Below are 12,235 nucleotides of genomic sequence, written 5' to 3'. Positions count from 1 at the left end.
GTCGTTCCTCCACGAAGAGGGGGAGCGACAGGACTCCAACTGGCACTCCATCCATTATGGGATGCCAGCGGCATTGTAGTCGGTGGCCTAATCTGCTGTGCCACAGTACTGGCTCCCTGAGGATATTTTTAGATATGCCAAATGGTTCAAATTGTATTCTATCATGAAGAGAACATGTTCTTAATGAATTTATGCAAATAATCACTTTGCACACAGAAAAAAGATGATAATAAACAGTTTTTGAACTTCGAAGGTATTCAGTAGGAAGGAAAGGTACACATGTTTATCTTTTTTTTTTTTTTTAAGTTTTATTTGAAAGGCACAGTTACAGAGACAGAAAGGTAGGGACAAAGAGAGACATGGATTTTCTATCTGCTGGTTCACTCCCCAAATGGTCACAATGGCCAGGGCTGGGCCAGACAGAAGCCAGGAGCCAGGAACAACTTCTGGGTCTCTCACTTGGGCTCTGGAGCCCAAGCACTTGGGTCATCATGTGCTGCTCTCCCTGGTGCATTAGCAGGGAGCTGGATTGGAAGTACAGCAGCCAGGACTCAAATTGGTACCCTTTGGGATGCCGCTGTTGCAGATAGCAGCTTACCCACTACGCTACAATGCTTGCCCCCATCTGTGTTTTTAAAAACACACTTTACTAAAGTGTTGTAAACCCTAGAAATCTCAAGAAAAAAATTCCCTTAAGCCTAGAAGGCAAAACATTTAGGTATAAAACCAATATTGACTTAAATAAGACCTAGAACCCCATATATTTCATTAGTTCATTGAGTATTGTGTAATTATTGTCTTAATTAATCAATTACAAACATTTGCTGAGTTTTTTTCTGATTCTAAATGTTTCCAGAGAAGTCCTCGAACTGTTGGTGGCAAAAGACTTAAAACCGGGGCCAGCACTGTAACACAGTGGGTTAAGTTGCCACCTATAAACTATATCAGAGTACAGGTTTGAATCCTGGCTGCTCAGCTTCTAATCCAGCTCCCTGCTAATGCACCTGGGAAGATAGTGGGAGATGGTCCAAGTTCTTGGGCCCCTGCCACCCATCGGGGAAGCCAGGATGGTGTTTCTTGTCTCCTGGCTTTGGCTGTCATTTGGGCAGCAAACCAGTAGATGGAAGATCCTTCTTTGTCCCTCTCTCTCTCTCTTTACTTCTGCCATTCATCTGCAAAATATAATACATCTTTAAAAAAACACATAATTAAGATTTGTGTAACAGTTCAGCAATAGACAAGTATATTTAGTTACTTTTCTTGTAATAGCATTTTTAGAAAGCACAGTAAGGTTTCTTCTTCTTTTTTAAGATTTATTTATGTATTTGATTGAAAGGCAGAGTTACAGAGAGGCAGAGGCAGAGGTCTTCCATCTGCTGGTTCACTCCCCAGATGGGCACAATGGCTAGAACTGCACCACTCTGAACCTAGGAGCCAGGAGCTTCTTCTGGTGGGTGCAGGGGCCCAACTACTTGGGCCATCTTGTACTGCTTTCTCTGGCCCTAGCAGAGAGCTGGATTGGAAGTGGAGCAGCAGGGACTCACATGGGATGTCGGCACTGCAGGTGGCAGCTTTACCAAGTCTGCCACAGTGCCAGCCGCAGTGTTCACAAACAATTCTTTCAGCCCTCCTGGCCTTAGGGAGGAGGAAGGCTCTCTCTTACACTAAGGTATCAATGCTATCACCAGGAACCCCAGACCTCTGTAAACGTCATATACAACTGAAGTTTAGCATCAGGGGTGTGTGTTTGGTGCAGCAGCTCAAGTCTCCACTTAGGGTGCCCACAAGCCTTATAAGAGTACCTGGTTTGAGTCCCACTGCCTCCGCTTCTTTTTTTTTAATTTTTAAAGATTTTATTTATTTATTTATTTATTTGAGAGGTAGAGTTACAGACAGAGAGAGGGAGAGACAGAGAGAAAGGTCTTCCTTCCGTTGGTTCACTCTCTAAATGGCTGCAACGGCTGGAGCTGCACCGATCCAAAGCCAGGAGCCAGGTGCCTCCTCCTGGTCTCCCATGCAGGTGCAGGGGCCCAAAGACTAGGGCCATCCTCCACTGCTTTCCCAGGCCACAGCAGAGAGCTGGGTTGGAAGAGTGGTATCCAGGACTAGAACCCGGCACCCATATGGGATGCTGGCGCTGGAGGCAGAGGATTTACCAAGTGAGCCACAGTGCTGGCCTCCCTCCTCTGCTTCTGATCCAGCTTCTTGCTGATGCACACCCTGGAAAGCAGCCAATGATGGCACAAGTACTTGGGTCCTTGCTACTTACCTGGGAGAATCAGATGGAGTTTCAGGCTTCTGGCTTTGGCCTGGCCTAGTCTTCCTATTGGAGACATTTGGGGAGAAAATCAGTGGATAGAAGATCTGTATCTCTCCACGTTTCAAATAAAATGAAAATAAATAAAATTTTAAAAATTAAAAAAAAAGTCTAACATCATTTCACAGCCCAATAGTACCTTCCATACAACCCAGATAAGCCTAGTTAACTCTTGTCTCTCCAAGATGAGCAAGAGTTCATTAGAGGATCTCAAAGAGCCCAACCGGAAATGCTGATGTCAGAAGACCCGGGGCAGGTGTATGCCCGGGGCAGGTGTATGGGGACATGGTTAGGACACTGGTTGGGATGCCTACCTGCCATTATCAGAGTGCTTGGTTTCAGTCCCTAGTGCTTTGCTCCTGATCCATCTTCCTGCTAACTTACACCCAGGGAGGCAGCAGGTATCAGCCCAAGTGCTTGAGTCCATGCCACCCACGTGGGATACCCAGATGGAGTTGCTGACTCTTGCATTTGGCCTTGAATGTGGCAGGTATGTGTGGAGTGAACCAGTGGCTGTTAGACCTCTGTCTGTCTGCCTTTCAAATAAAAATAGGTATACAGGATTTTTAAAAGCAGCATCATAATTCCTATACAACAACAAGCAAAAAGCAGTAATTGTGAAAAGATGGGTTGAATAAATTAAAGTGCAAATAATAATTTTTATTTCTGGAGTCATAAAGTCACATGTTTGTATGGGTCTCCACAAGATGACACGAGATACAGATTTCCGGGTGGTTATGGGGAAAGGAGTCCAGGGGTTGACCCTGTAGGTGGCCTACCCCTTCCTCCTGGAAATGCTAGCCACTCATCCCAGTGTGGGGATCTATACCCAGAAAATTCATCTTGTCTACAGCCAGGTGAGGCCCTCAAATACCCTGATCACAAGATCAGCCTTTGCGTGCTAGGACAGTAAGCTGTAGTGCCAAGCAAAGCCCATTGGTGCTTAGGGGTTTCCAAGTGGGAAAGCAGTTGAGTACCAAATGCCCTTCCTCCTACATCTTTGTTTTGTTAATCATCACTTCTGGCCTAAAGCCATCCCTGGAATGCCATGGAGGTGCACTTCCAATCAGGAGAGCTCAGGACAGCAGCAAGGGAAGCATCAGCCCAGGAAACACGACTCCTGCCTGAACACAATATTTCTAGTCAGCAACCAGGAAGCTGTTTTGAAACTTTCCCGAGGTAGTGGGCTCATTCCTTTCCACAAACAAAGGGTGGTCTCCAGGCCTAAGTCCTGAGAACATTCTCCCAAATAGTGTCAGGATGAGGGTCCCACACTGCTAGTGATGGCCGGTGGCTATGTACAGTGAGCAAAGGGCTCTGTACTGACCTCCAGTGAGTGGACTTCAAGAACCTACCAGCTAGGATGTTATGTTGTCACTGCTCCCAAGTGACAGCCTCAGAGACCAACTGGCAGATACAGGCACGGCTGATGGTACCTCACCTCGGGGAACAGTCAGCCAGCCTTTCTTAGGGTGCACAAGATGTCCACACTCACTCACTAGCTGAAGTGCAAGCTGGTCTGCACCAGGCAGTTAAATCCCAGACGCTCACTGCCGCCTTAGGAAACCAGCAGTTAGTGAAAGCTGGAGCAGGTGCATCCACAGTTGAGGATGGGCTATCGTGTCTGTGATTTCAGTAGTTTTACTGATTCCTCAATCCGCTGATGAAGGAGGGAGGGACTCTCACCCTAGACTGACTACACAACACTTGGCACTGCACAGATATGATCCACAGCAGCTATTACACACACACACACACACACACACACACACACACACGGTCAGAGGAGAAGGATGCGGCACTGTGCAGTTGTAGGAACAGGAGCAGCTGTTGCACGCAGACTTTGTAGACACAAAAGGCAGAGGCGGCTGCCGTTGCCGCTGGTTAACCACTGACCACGGACTGTGTGCACGGCCAGGCTGGGGTCGCTGGTTTTGCATTACACTCTTGGTAGAGGGCCATCCCACGAAAGTGGTGTGTTTCAGACCATCACCAACTGCCTGGCAGGAGTCCCCACCTCAGTCACTCTGCACTGTCATTTCTCCCTTGGGCATCAGTAAGTTCTTGGCCTCCACTGAAGACTAAGCAAGCATGAGATGTCCCATCTCACCCCAAGCTGAGTGTCTGAGTTTCTGTTGCCATTTATTTTCCTTTTATTTTCTTTCTAATGGGTGTAATTCAGGGTTCTTCAAGTTCGAGTATATCCATTCACAGCTCCCAACACCTGTCAGATAAAATGGAATACATGGATACACTTTTTCATTTAGAAAATGCTTTAAGTGGCAGGCGCTGTGGCGCAGTAGGTTAATCCTTCGCCTGCAGCGTTGGCATCCCATATGGGTGCCAGTTCAAGTCCCGGCTGCTCCACTTCCGATGCAGCTCTCTGCTGTGGCCTGGAAAAGCAGTAGAAGAAGGCCTAAGTCCTTGGGCCCTTGTACCTGTGTGGGAGACCTGGAGGAAGCCCTGGCTCCTGGCTTCAGATCGGCTCAGCTCCAGTTGTTGCGGCCAATTGGGGACCAGTGGATGGAAGACCCCTCTCTCTCACTGTCTGTAACTCTACCTCTCAAATAAACACATAAATAATCTTAAAAAAAAAAAAAACAGAGAATGTTTAAAAAGAAGAAAATGTTCTAAGCACAAAATATAGGTAATGGACATTCTGAATATGCACAATAATGTAAGAAACACACATGCACCCTTACCAACTTGAGAAACTGAAGAGGTGTCTATGTCCCCATCTCCTTCTGTCCTAGTATCTTCCCTGCCGTCCTGACGCCTACGTCTCTACTCCCTAGAGGTCACCAGTATCCTGATCCCTTTTTCCCTGTTTTTTTCCTTCTGTATAGAGCATTTTACCACTTACGTTTCTCTAAACAAGTTTTGCTTGAACTTTACTAAAATGTTATTCTACGTCCTTCCCCTCCCTGAAATGCAGCGGCTGACGCTTGCAGCTGGCAGCTCCCATTCGTTCCTTCTCCAGGCCCCAGAGTTTTCCTTTGTGTGCGTTTTCCCGCAATATTTCCTTCACAACATCTTCACTCAAACCTGTTGGATTGTTGAACGACACTGAGTCCCGAGGTTACCTCCCATTCGTTTCTTCTGCCTGGATTCTCCGCCCTTCGCCCCTTGCTGAGCATCCTGATAGCTCTTCCACCCTGAGTTAATTATGGTTATAAAATTTTGTGACCGGCCCCAAGGAAACAGGGTCGTACCAAGCATCGAGGACTCCATTTCCCAGAAGGCACTGCGGTACTCTTCCGCAGTGTAGGTTGTGCCTCGGCCAACGTACGGGGGGTGTGGGTGGAGCTAAAGAGTCCTCCAATGAGCGCTACCGCCGGGTGAAGGGGCGGGGAGATTGCCCAATGAGCATCACCCTCATTGGCAGAGGCGCCAATGAGCAAGGAGGTTGCTGGGCAGCCGTCGTGGGCGGCGTCATTGAGCCGCGCCAGCTGAGCCGAGTGGAACCCAGCCCCTCTCGTGGGTTCTCCCGGCGGCTCGCTCCTTTCCCCGCCGTTTGTCCGCATTGCTTTCATGTCCCCGGTGGGCACGGCTCCCCGGAAGCTGCAAGCCCATGGCCGGTAGCCTGAGGGAGCCGTCCTTCAACGTTTCCGCCTCCACGAGCTGCGACACGGACGACGAGGGCGTGCGGGGCACCTGCGAGGATGCTTCTATGTGCAAGAGGTGTGTGCTGGGCGCGGGATTAGGGGTCGGCACGCGGGCGCCCGGGGCCCGGAGGGAGGCGGGCCCGTGTCTGAGGGCTGCGCCGGGGCGCCCGAAGCCGCGTCGCACCCGTGTGGAGCGATTGTCCCCTCGCGGGTGAAATGCAGCGAGCGGGTTAGCCGGGAAGGAGGCGGCCGTGGTCTTGGTGTTGTTGGCGCCAGAGCAGTGCTGGGACACCCAGACCCGAAGCGTATGAGGGCGGCCTTGGTGAGTTATGGGAAGGGGTGCAGGCACGCTCCCCTGGGGGCTGCTAGGATCCCCACTGTCACTCCAGTGAGAGGGGGCGACCTGTCCCGGCCACCTGTTCCTGTGTGTTTCCGCAGAGCCGGTACCCAGGGCTCCGCAGTTAGGAGTGTGGTCGTGGGTGTTGGGGACGGGGCGTTGTCTGGAGCGGGTTTCATTCGTGCACATCCTGGGAGTGTCAGGGAGAGGCCGCTGCATGGGGGCCCTGCCTTGGGCCTGGTTCGGTGCGGATTTGCTGATGGGGCAGCAAGCCTGTGTCGACATCCTGGAATTCACATCCTAGTTGGGAAACACAGCCAGGAAACAAATCATTAGCCGTGAAAGGCGTACTTACAGTTTCGCCTGGAGCCCTGGCAACACATGGCTGCTATTGGAGTTAGGACCTGAGACAGTGATACTTCAGCTGGGCACAAAAGGCATGAAGAGGGGGTAGGTAGGAGGGTGCTCAGGTAGAGCTAGGGAGGAGTTATCAGTTCCTGGTAAAGGAACAGAAAGCTGGATGAGGAGGGAGAAGCAAGCCTTGATCTTTCTGTAGTTCCTGGAGACCACGCATGGTGATGGGGAACATGGACTCAGGAGCCAGACTCTGTCAGACTGAACTCTGTCACTTTGTGGGTACTAAACCCAGAAAACCGGGCCTCAGTTTCCTGATCTGTAGAATGGGTTTGAGAACAGACTTCGTAGGAGGTGGTGCAGATTAAATAATGCTCAATGTTAGGATACTCGAGCAGGGCGTGGACATGGCAGGTGTTAGTGATGGTGGTTAAATACATTGATGAGTACATTTATGTGTGTAAGGTGGGAGGCAGTCATGGTGAAATGTGTGAGTTTAAATAGGTAACTCTCGGCTTTATCTTCAGTTTCACTTGTTGTTGACCACATTTACAGCACTGTTCAATTAGAAATAATTTTTCTTGTATTGACTGCTGTTTGCTAAGAGTATCTAAAGTAGCATCAAAAGTATTAGAGATACTGTGAGTGAGATCCCAGTGGAAAGAACAGGTCTTCGAAGAAGGAGGTACCTGTCGCTCCCCAATTCGTGGAGGAACGACACAGGACCCTGCGCTGTTCTTTTGTCTGCTCGGCCCTCCCCGGGTTTGCTGCTGGTTCTTCCCGGGTTGGCTGCCGACCCTTCCACCTCCGTGGAAGGGCGGCTCCCCCTGCCATTTTCCCCACTTCCGCGGGGGAGCGGCACACCACCGGCCGGCCCTCTCGGGGGCTGCTCAGATGTTATCCAGATGTTCCTGGTGCATGTTGTCTCTCTCCTCCTTTATAGTCCTCTTCCACCAATCCCAACTCTGCTACCCACACGCCGAGTACGCTCCTCTCCTCCAAAGAGAGGCAGCTGTGTAGAAGTTGTTTACTCCTCTCCCAGCGCCATATTGTGGGAGAGCAGATGCATAGAATAAGTCTTAATTCCAGTAACTTAGTCTAGTCCGAGTTGCTCCCCACAGGTACCTTTCTCTGAAGGGAGGAGAGAACTTCCACTTTGACTATGACCTTGTCTAAATAAGATAAGAGTCAGTGAACTCAAAAGGCTTCCATAGCCTTGGCAACTCATGACTGGAGCATAGGGAGATTACTGATGCCATAAACAGGAGTGTCAATTTGTAAAGTCAACAACAGGAGTCACTGTGCACTTATTCCTCATGTAGGATCTCTGTCCTTAATGTGCTGTACATTGAGATTTAATGCTATAACGAGTACTCAAACAGTATTTTTCACTTTGTGTGTCTATGTGGGTGCAAACTGTTGAAATCTTTACTTAATGTATACTAAACTGATCTTCTGTATATATAGAAAATTGAAAATGAATCTTGATATGAATGGAAAGGGAGAGGGAGCGGGAAAGGGGAGGGTTGTGGGTGGGAGGGAAGTCATTGTGGGGGGGAAGCCAATGTAATCCATAAGCTATACTTTGGAAATCTATATTCATTAAATAAAAGTTAAAAAAAAAAAGTATTAGAGATAAAATCCTTTCCTTAGCAATTAGGGTCAGGTTTATTGAATATTTGTTGGTAATAGTCTTTGCCAACATGCTGACTTAAAGTAAGAGTTATACAATGATTCAGAGAAATATAAAAAAGTCTAGAGACATAGTCTAACTGGAGCATGCCTTTCCTTGACTTTGTTGCATTTTTTTTTTTAAGATTGATTTATTTTATTATTTGAAAGGCAGAGTTACACAGAGGCAGAGAGAGAGAGAGAGGTCTTCCTTCTGCCGGTTCACTCCCCAAATGGCTGCGGCAGCTGGAGCTGTGCTGATCCTAAGCCAGGAGCCAGGAGCTTCTTCCGGGTCTCCGACATCGCTGCAGGAGCCAAAGGACTTGGGCCATCTTCCACTGCTTTCCCAGGCCATAGCAGGGAGCTGGATCAGAAGTGGAGCAGCTCTGACTTGAACTGGTACACATATGGGATGTGGGCTCTGCAGGTGGCGGCTTTACTCACTACGCCACAGCACCAGCCCCCCATACTTTTTTTTTCTTTAAAATTTAGGATGTTTTTTAAAATGTCAGCTCCTCTCTGCCTCAGCATGCAATGCTCTGCATTGTGACACAGCCAGGGGCCCTCCCCATACCCCGCGCCACACTGCATGGACCTTCCAGCCACCAGAATCGTGAGCCAAGGAGTCTCTTCCTTATGAAGTGTCCAGCTGCAGGTATTTTGTTACAGCCGCCCAAGAGGGACTGAGGCCGCCCAAGAAGGACAGAGACAGCCCAGTCTGGTCTCTCTGTTCTGCCCCTCTTGTGACGGCCTTGAGTCAGTTTTCCATCCACTCTTGTTTACCGTGACCCAACCCACCCACCATGCCCTCACTGTGTCCTGAAATCACCATTCCGGAGTCAATAGCTGCCTCTGTCTGCTCACCTCTCCCCAGGCACCATCTCCCAGCCACCCTCTTCCTCCCTCTCTCCCTCCCTTAGCCTCCACTCTCCCTCATTGCCTTGTGTACCCTCTCCTGGTTTTTCACCCATTTCCCTGGGGGCTCTGGTACCTGGCCCACTGTCGGCCTCTCTGCCTCAACTGTCGATATCATCCAGGTGTCCTCTGTGTCCATGGGCAGTCCCCGGCCTGCAGGTGGATGTGCTTTTTCTTGCATGTACCCTCTTCAGTGTCCCCTCTCCTCATCCTTCTCTGTCACAGCTTCCCACCCCGACGCCCTCACTCCCGTCCTGGTCCTGCACCAGCTCCCAGCTGCATAGTGCCACACTCTCTCACCCTGCTCTCCTCTGTCCAGGGAGTTTGATCAGTTCCTCAGCCGTGCCCATTGCTTCCTCGGAGCTCCAGGGTTCTCTGTGACCTTCAGGCTTTGCCCTCCCACTGTTACCTGTCGGTTGAGCTGAGACGTTACAGTGCGTCATCCAGCGCTCCCCTTGGCAGTGCTGCCATGTCCCTTCCCCTGCACCATCCTTCTCCAGGGTCTCTGAGCGCTCTCCTCCCTCGGCCTGGCTCGTCTCCTCCTCCTTCTTTCCTAGTTAGTTCTCCATCAGCTCTCAGAGGAGTGCATTCTTCAGCTGTCCTTATCGAGTGCTTGCTTAACTATGGAGGTGCTGTCCTGGATGCTGGGATCAGGAATGAGCTGTCCGGTTGGAAAGGATTGTAATTTGAGAGGGGTTGGCCAGGGAAAGCCTGGGTGAGAAGGTCAGTGCAGAGGAAAGACTTATCTAGGACAGGGGTGGGAAACCTTTTTTCTGCCAAGGGCTATCTGGGTATTTATAACATCGTTCAGGGGCCATACACAATGATCAACTTAAAAATAAACCTGGAACTTGGGCCCTTAGGTTTCAAGATGGCGGAGTAGGGAGGGAGCTTTCTGCTCTTCCAGGAGAAGATAGTTTTAAATTATTGGAGAGAGTGTAGTCTCAGGGAAGAGTTATGGAAAAAACAGCAGAGGAAACTCTACTGGGACACTCTAGAGGGAAACTCTAGAGGGACATGGTGGACTTATGTGGAGCAGCAGGAAGAGCCTAGAGGGAACGAGGCTTGAAGCCCCATGGAGGAAAGTGCACCAGGCTAACTAGAGGAGGGAAAAAAAAAGAAAGGGACGGTATGGACACTTCTCTCTCTCCCCGATCACCTTACAGAGGCATACAAGCTGATAGAGCTGGCACCGTTTTGGACATGCGTAACAGCTGCACCAGCTTGTGTCTGCACCCAGCAATCAGCTGAGCAGAGTCCTGACTCGGGGTGGGGGGAATAACGGGGGGGCCAGGAGCTTTGACTGTGTGAAGCTTCTGAACCAGGTCTCTAAAACAACAACAACAACAACAACAAAAACAAAAACTGAGGGTGTGTGGGAGAACTCACTGTGTGGCTGAGAATTAGAGCAGGCTCAGTTGGAGACGCCACAGTTGGGGTGGTCCTGGTTACCTGGTGAGAGACATTGCTGGAAAATCTGAACTTACACTGAGGTCTGCATAGATCCTTTGTGTGGTCTTTGGGACAGAGCATTGAATATTATACCCACTGGGGCTAGTGCTCAGGCACTGGTCTCCATCAAGAAGAGCTCAGCTGAACAGAATACACATCCCTTCTGATTAAAAAAAGAGAGAGAAGATTCACCACACCAAAGCTGGGTGTGTTACATTAGGCACGCCCTGGAAAACTGAACAGTTTTCTACAAGCCTCTAGAGATTCACTGAAAGCAGACAGTCCACTTATCTACAGAGTCATAGTACAACGGTAAAAGCCACCACAACAGGAAAAAAAAAAAAAAGAAGAAGAAGAAGAAACCAACAAGTATCTCCACAAATACCAAATAACAAACGCAGCAATCCTAGAAACAAGAATAAGCAAGACCGGTTCACGACCCAGCTGCTCCTCTTCCAATCCAGCTCTCTGCTATGGCCTGGGAAAGCAGTGGAAGATGGCCTAAGTCCATGGGTCCCTGCACCCGCATGGGAGACCTGGAGGAAGCTCCTGGATCCTGGCTTTGGATCTGCGCATTTCCAACCGTTGCAGCCAATTGGGGAGTGAACCATTGGATGGAAGACCTCTCTCTCTCTCTCTCTCTCTCTCTCTCTCTCTCTCTCTCTCCCCCCCTCCCCCCTCCCCCTCTCCCCCTCTCCCCCTCTCCCCCTCTCCCCTTCTCCTCTCTCTGTGTAACTCTGACTTTCAAATAAAGAAATAAATATTTAAAAAAAAATAAGGAACACTACATGATGCTCCCTAAAGAACACGATACTTCAGTACAAGATTATGAAGACGATCAGATAGAAGAAATGCAAGAAATGGAACTCAAAAAATTGATGGTAAGATTACATAGAAGTAACCAAAAGCAAACACAGAAACTATTGAAATCCATGCAGGACATGAAAGAAAATCTCTCCCCTGAAATTGAAATCTTCAGGAGGAATCAAAATGAAATGAAGAATTCAATAGAACATGAAATTGAGAAATTGAAGAGAAATCAAAATGAAATGAAGAATTTGATAGAATACAAATGCAGTGGAGAGCCTTAAAAACAGAATCAGTGCAGCACAAGAGAGAATATTGGACTTCAAAGACAGCACAGGAAAGTATACAGTCAAACCAAAGACAAGAAGAAGAAATTAGAAATCTAAAAACACTGTTGGGAATCTACAGGATACTATGAAAACCTCCAATATTTGGGTTCTAGGAGTTCCTGAAGGCGTGGAGAGAGAGAAAGGATTAGAAGGCATTTTAGTGAAATACCAGCAGAAAACTTCTTGGGTTTAGAGAAAGAGAGGTCCAAGTACAGGAAGCACACAGAACTTCTAATAGACATGACCAGAAAAGATCCTCTCCATGACACATTGTAATCAAACTCACCACAGTGAAACATAAAGAGAAGATTCTGAAATGTACAAGAGAGAAACGCCAGATTACTTTAAGAGGATCACCAATTAGACTCTCTGCAGACTTCTCATCAGAAACCCTGCAGGCTAGGAGAGAATGGTGAGATACAGCCCAAGTCCTAAGAGAAAAAAACTG

The 12,235-nt window shown here is 48.8% G+C and overlaps 1 protein-coding gene and 1 long non-coding RNA gene across 2 annotated transcripts in view; one reads left to right on the top strand and one right to left on the bottom strand.

Annotated features, from left to right (window-relative positions):
• Positions 1 to 4,445: 4,445 nt before the first annotated feature.
• LOC138847030 (uncharacterized) lies at positions 4,446 to 5,558 on the bottom strand. The gene is made up of 2 exons (XR_016226043.1): positions 5,401 to 5,558; positions 4,446 to 4,541 (listed from the first exon to the last, which is right to left on the bottom strand). It is a non-coding gene; the product is annotated as an uncharacterized LOC138847030 (long non-coding RNA).
• Positions 5,559 to 5,718: 160 nt separating this feature from the next.
• Positions 5,719 to 12,235, top strand: part of LOC138843237 (leucine carboxyl methyltransferase 1) — a 41,118-nt gene continuing 34,601 nt past the window's right edge. The window contains exon 1 of the mRNA XM_089321733.1: positions 5,719 to 5,998. Coding sequence (XP_089177859.1) covers positions 5,889 to 5,998 — 110 coding nt within the window. The 5' untranslated portion in view covers positions 5,719 to 5,888. The remainder of the gene's footprint in view (positions 5,999 to 12,235) is intronic.

This window comes from Oryctolagus cuniculus, chromosome 19 (assembly GCF_051225735.1).
Source record: "Oryctolagus cuniculus isolate XC-2025 breed Fujian yellow rabbit chromosome 19, ASM5122573v1, whole genome shotgun sequence".
NCBI classification, from domain to species: Eukaryota; Metazoa; Chordata; class Mammalia; order Lagomorpha; family Leporidae; genus Oryctolagus; species Oryctolagus cuniculus.
Note: the sequence above shows the minus strand (reverse complement) of the source record. Positions and strands in the feature narration are given on the sequence as shown.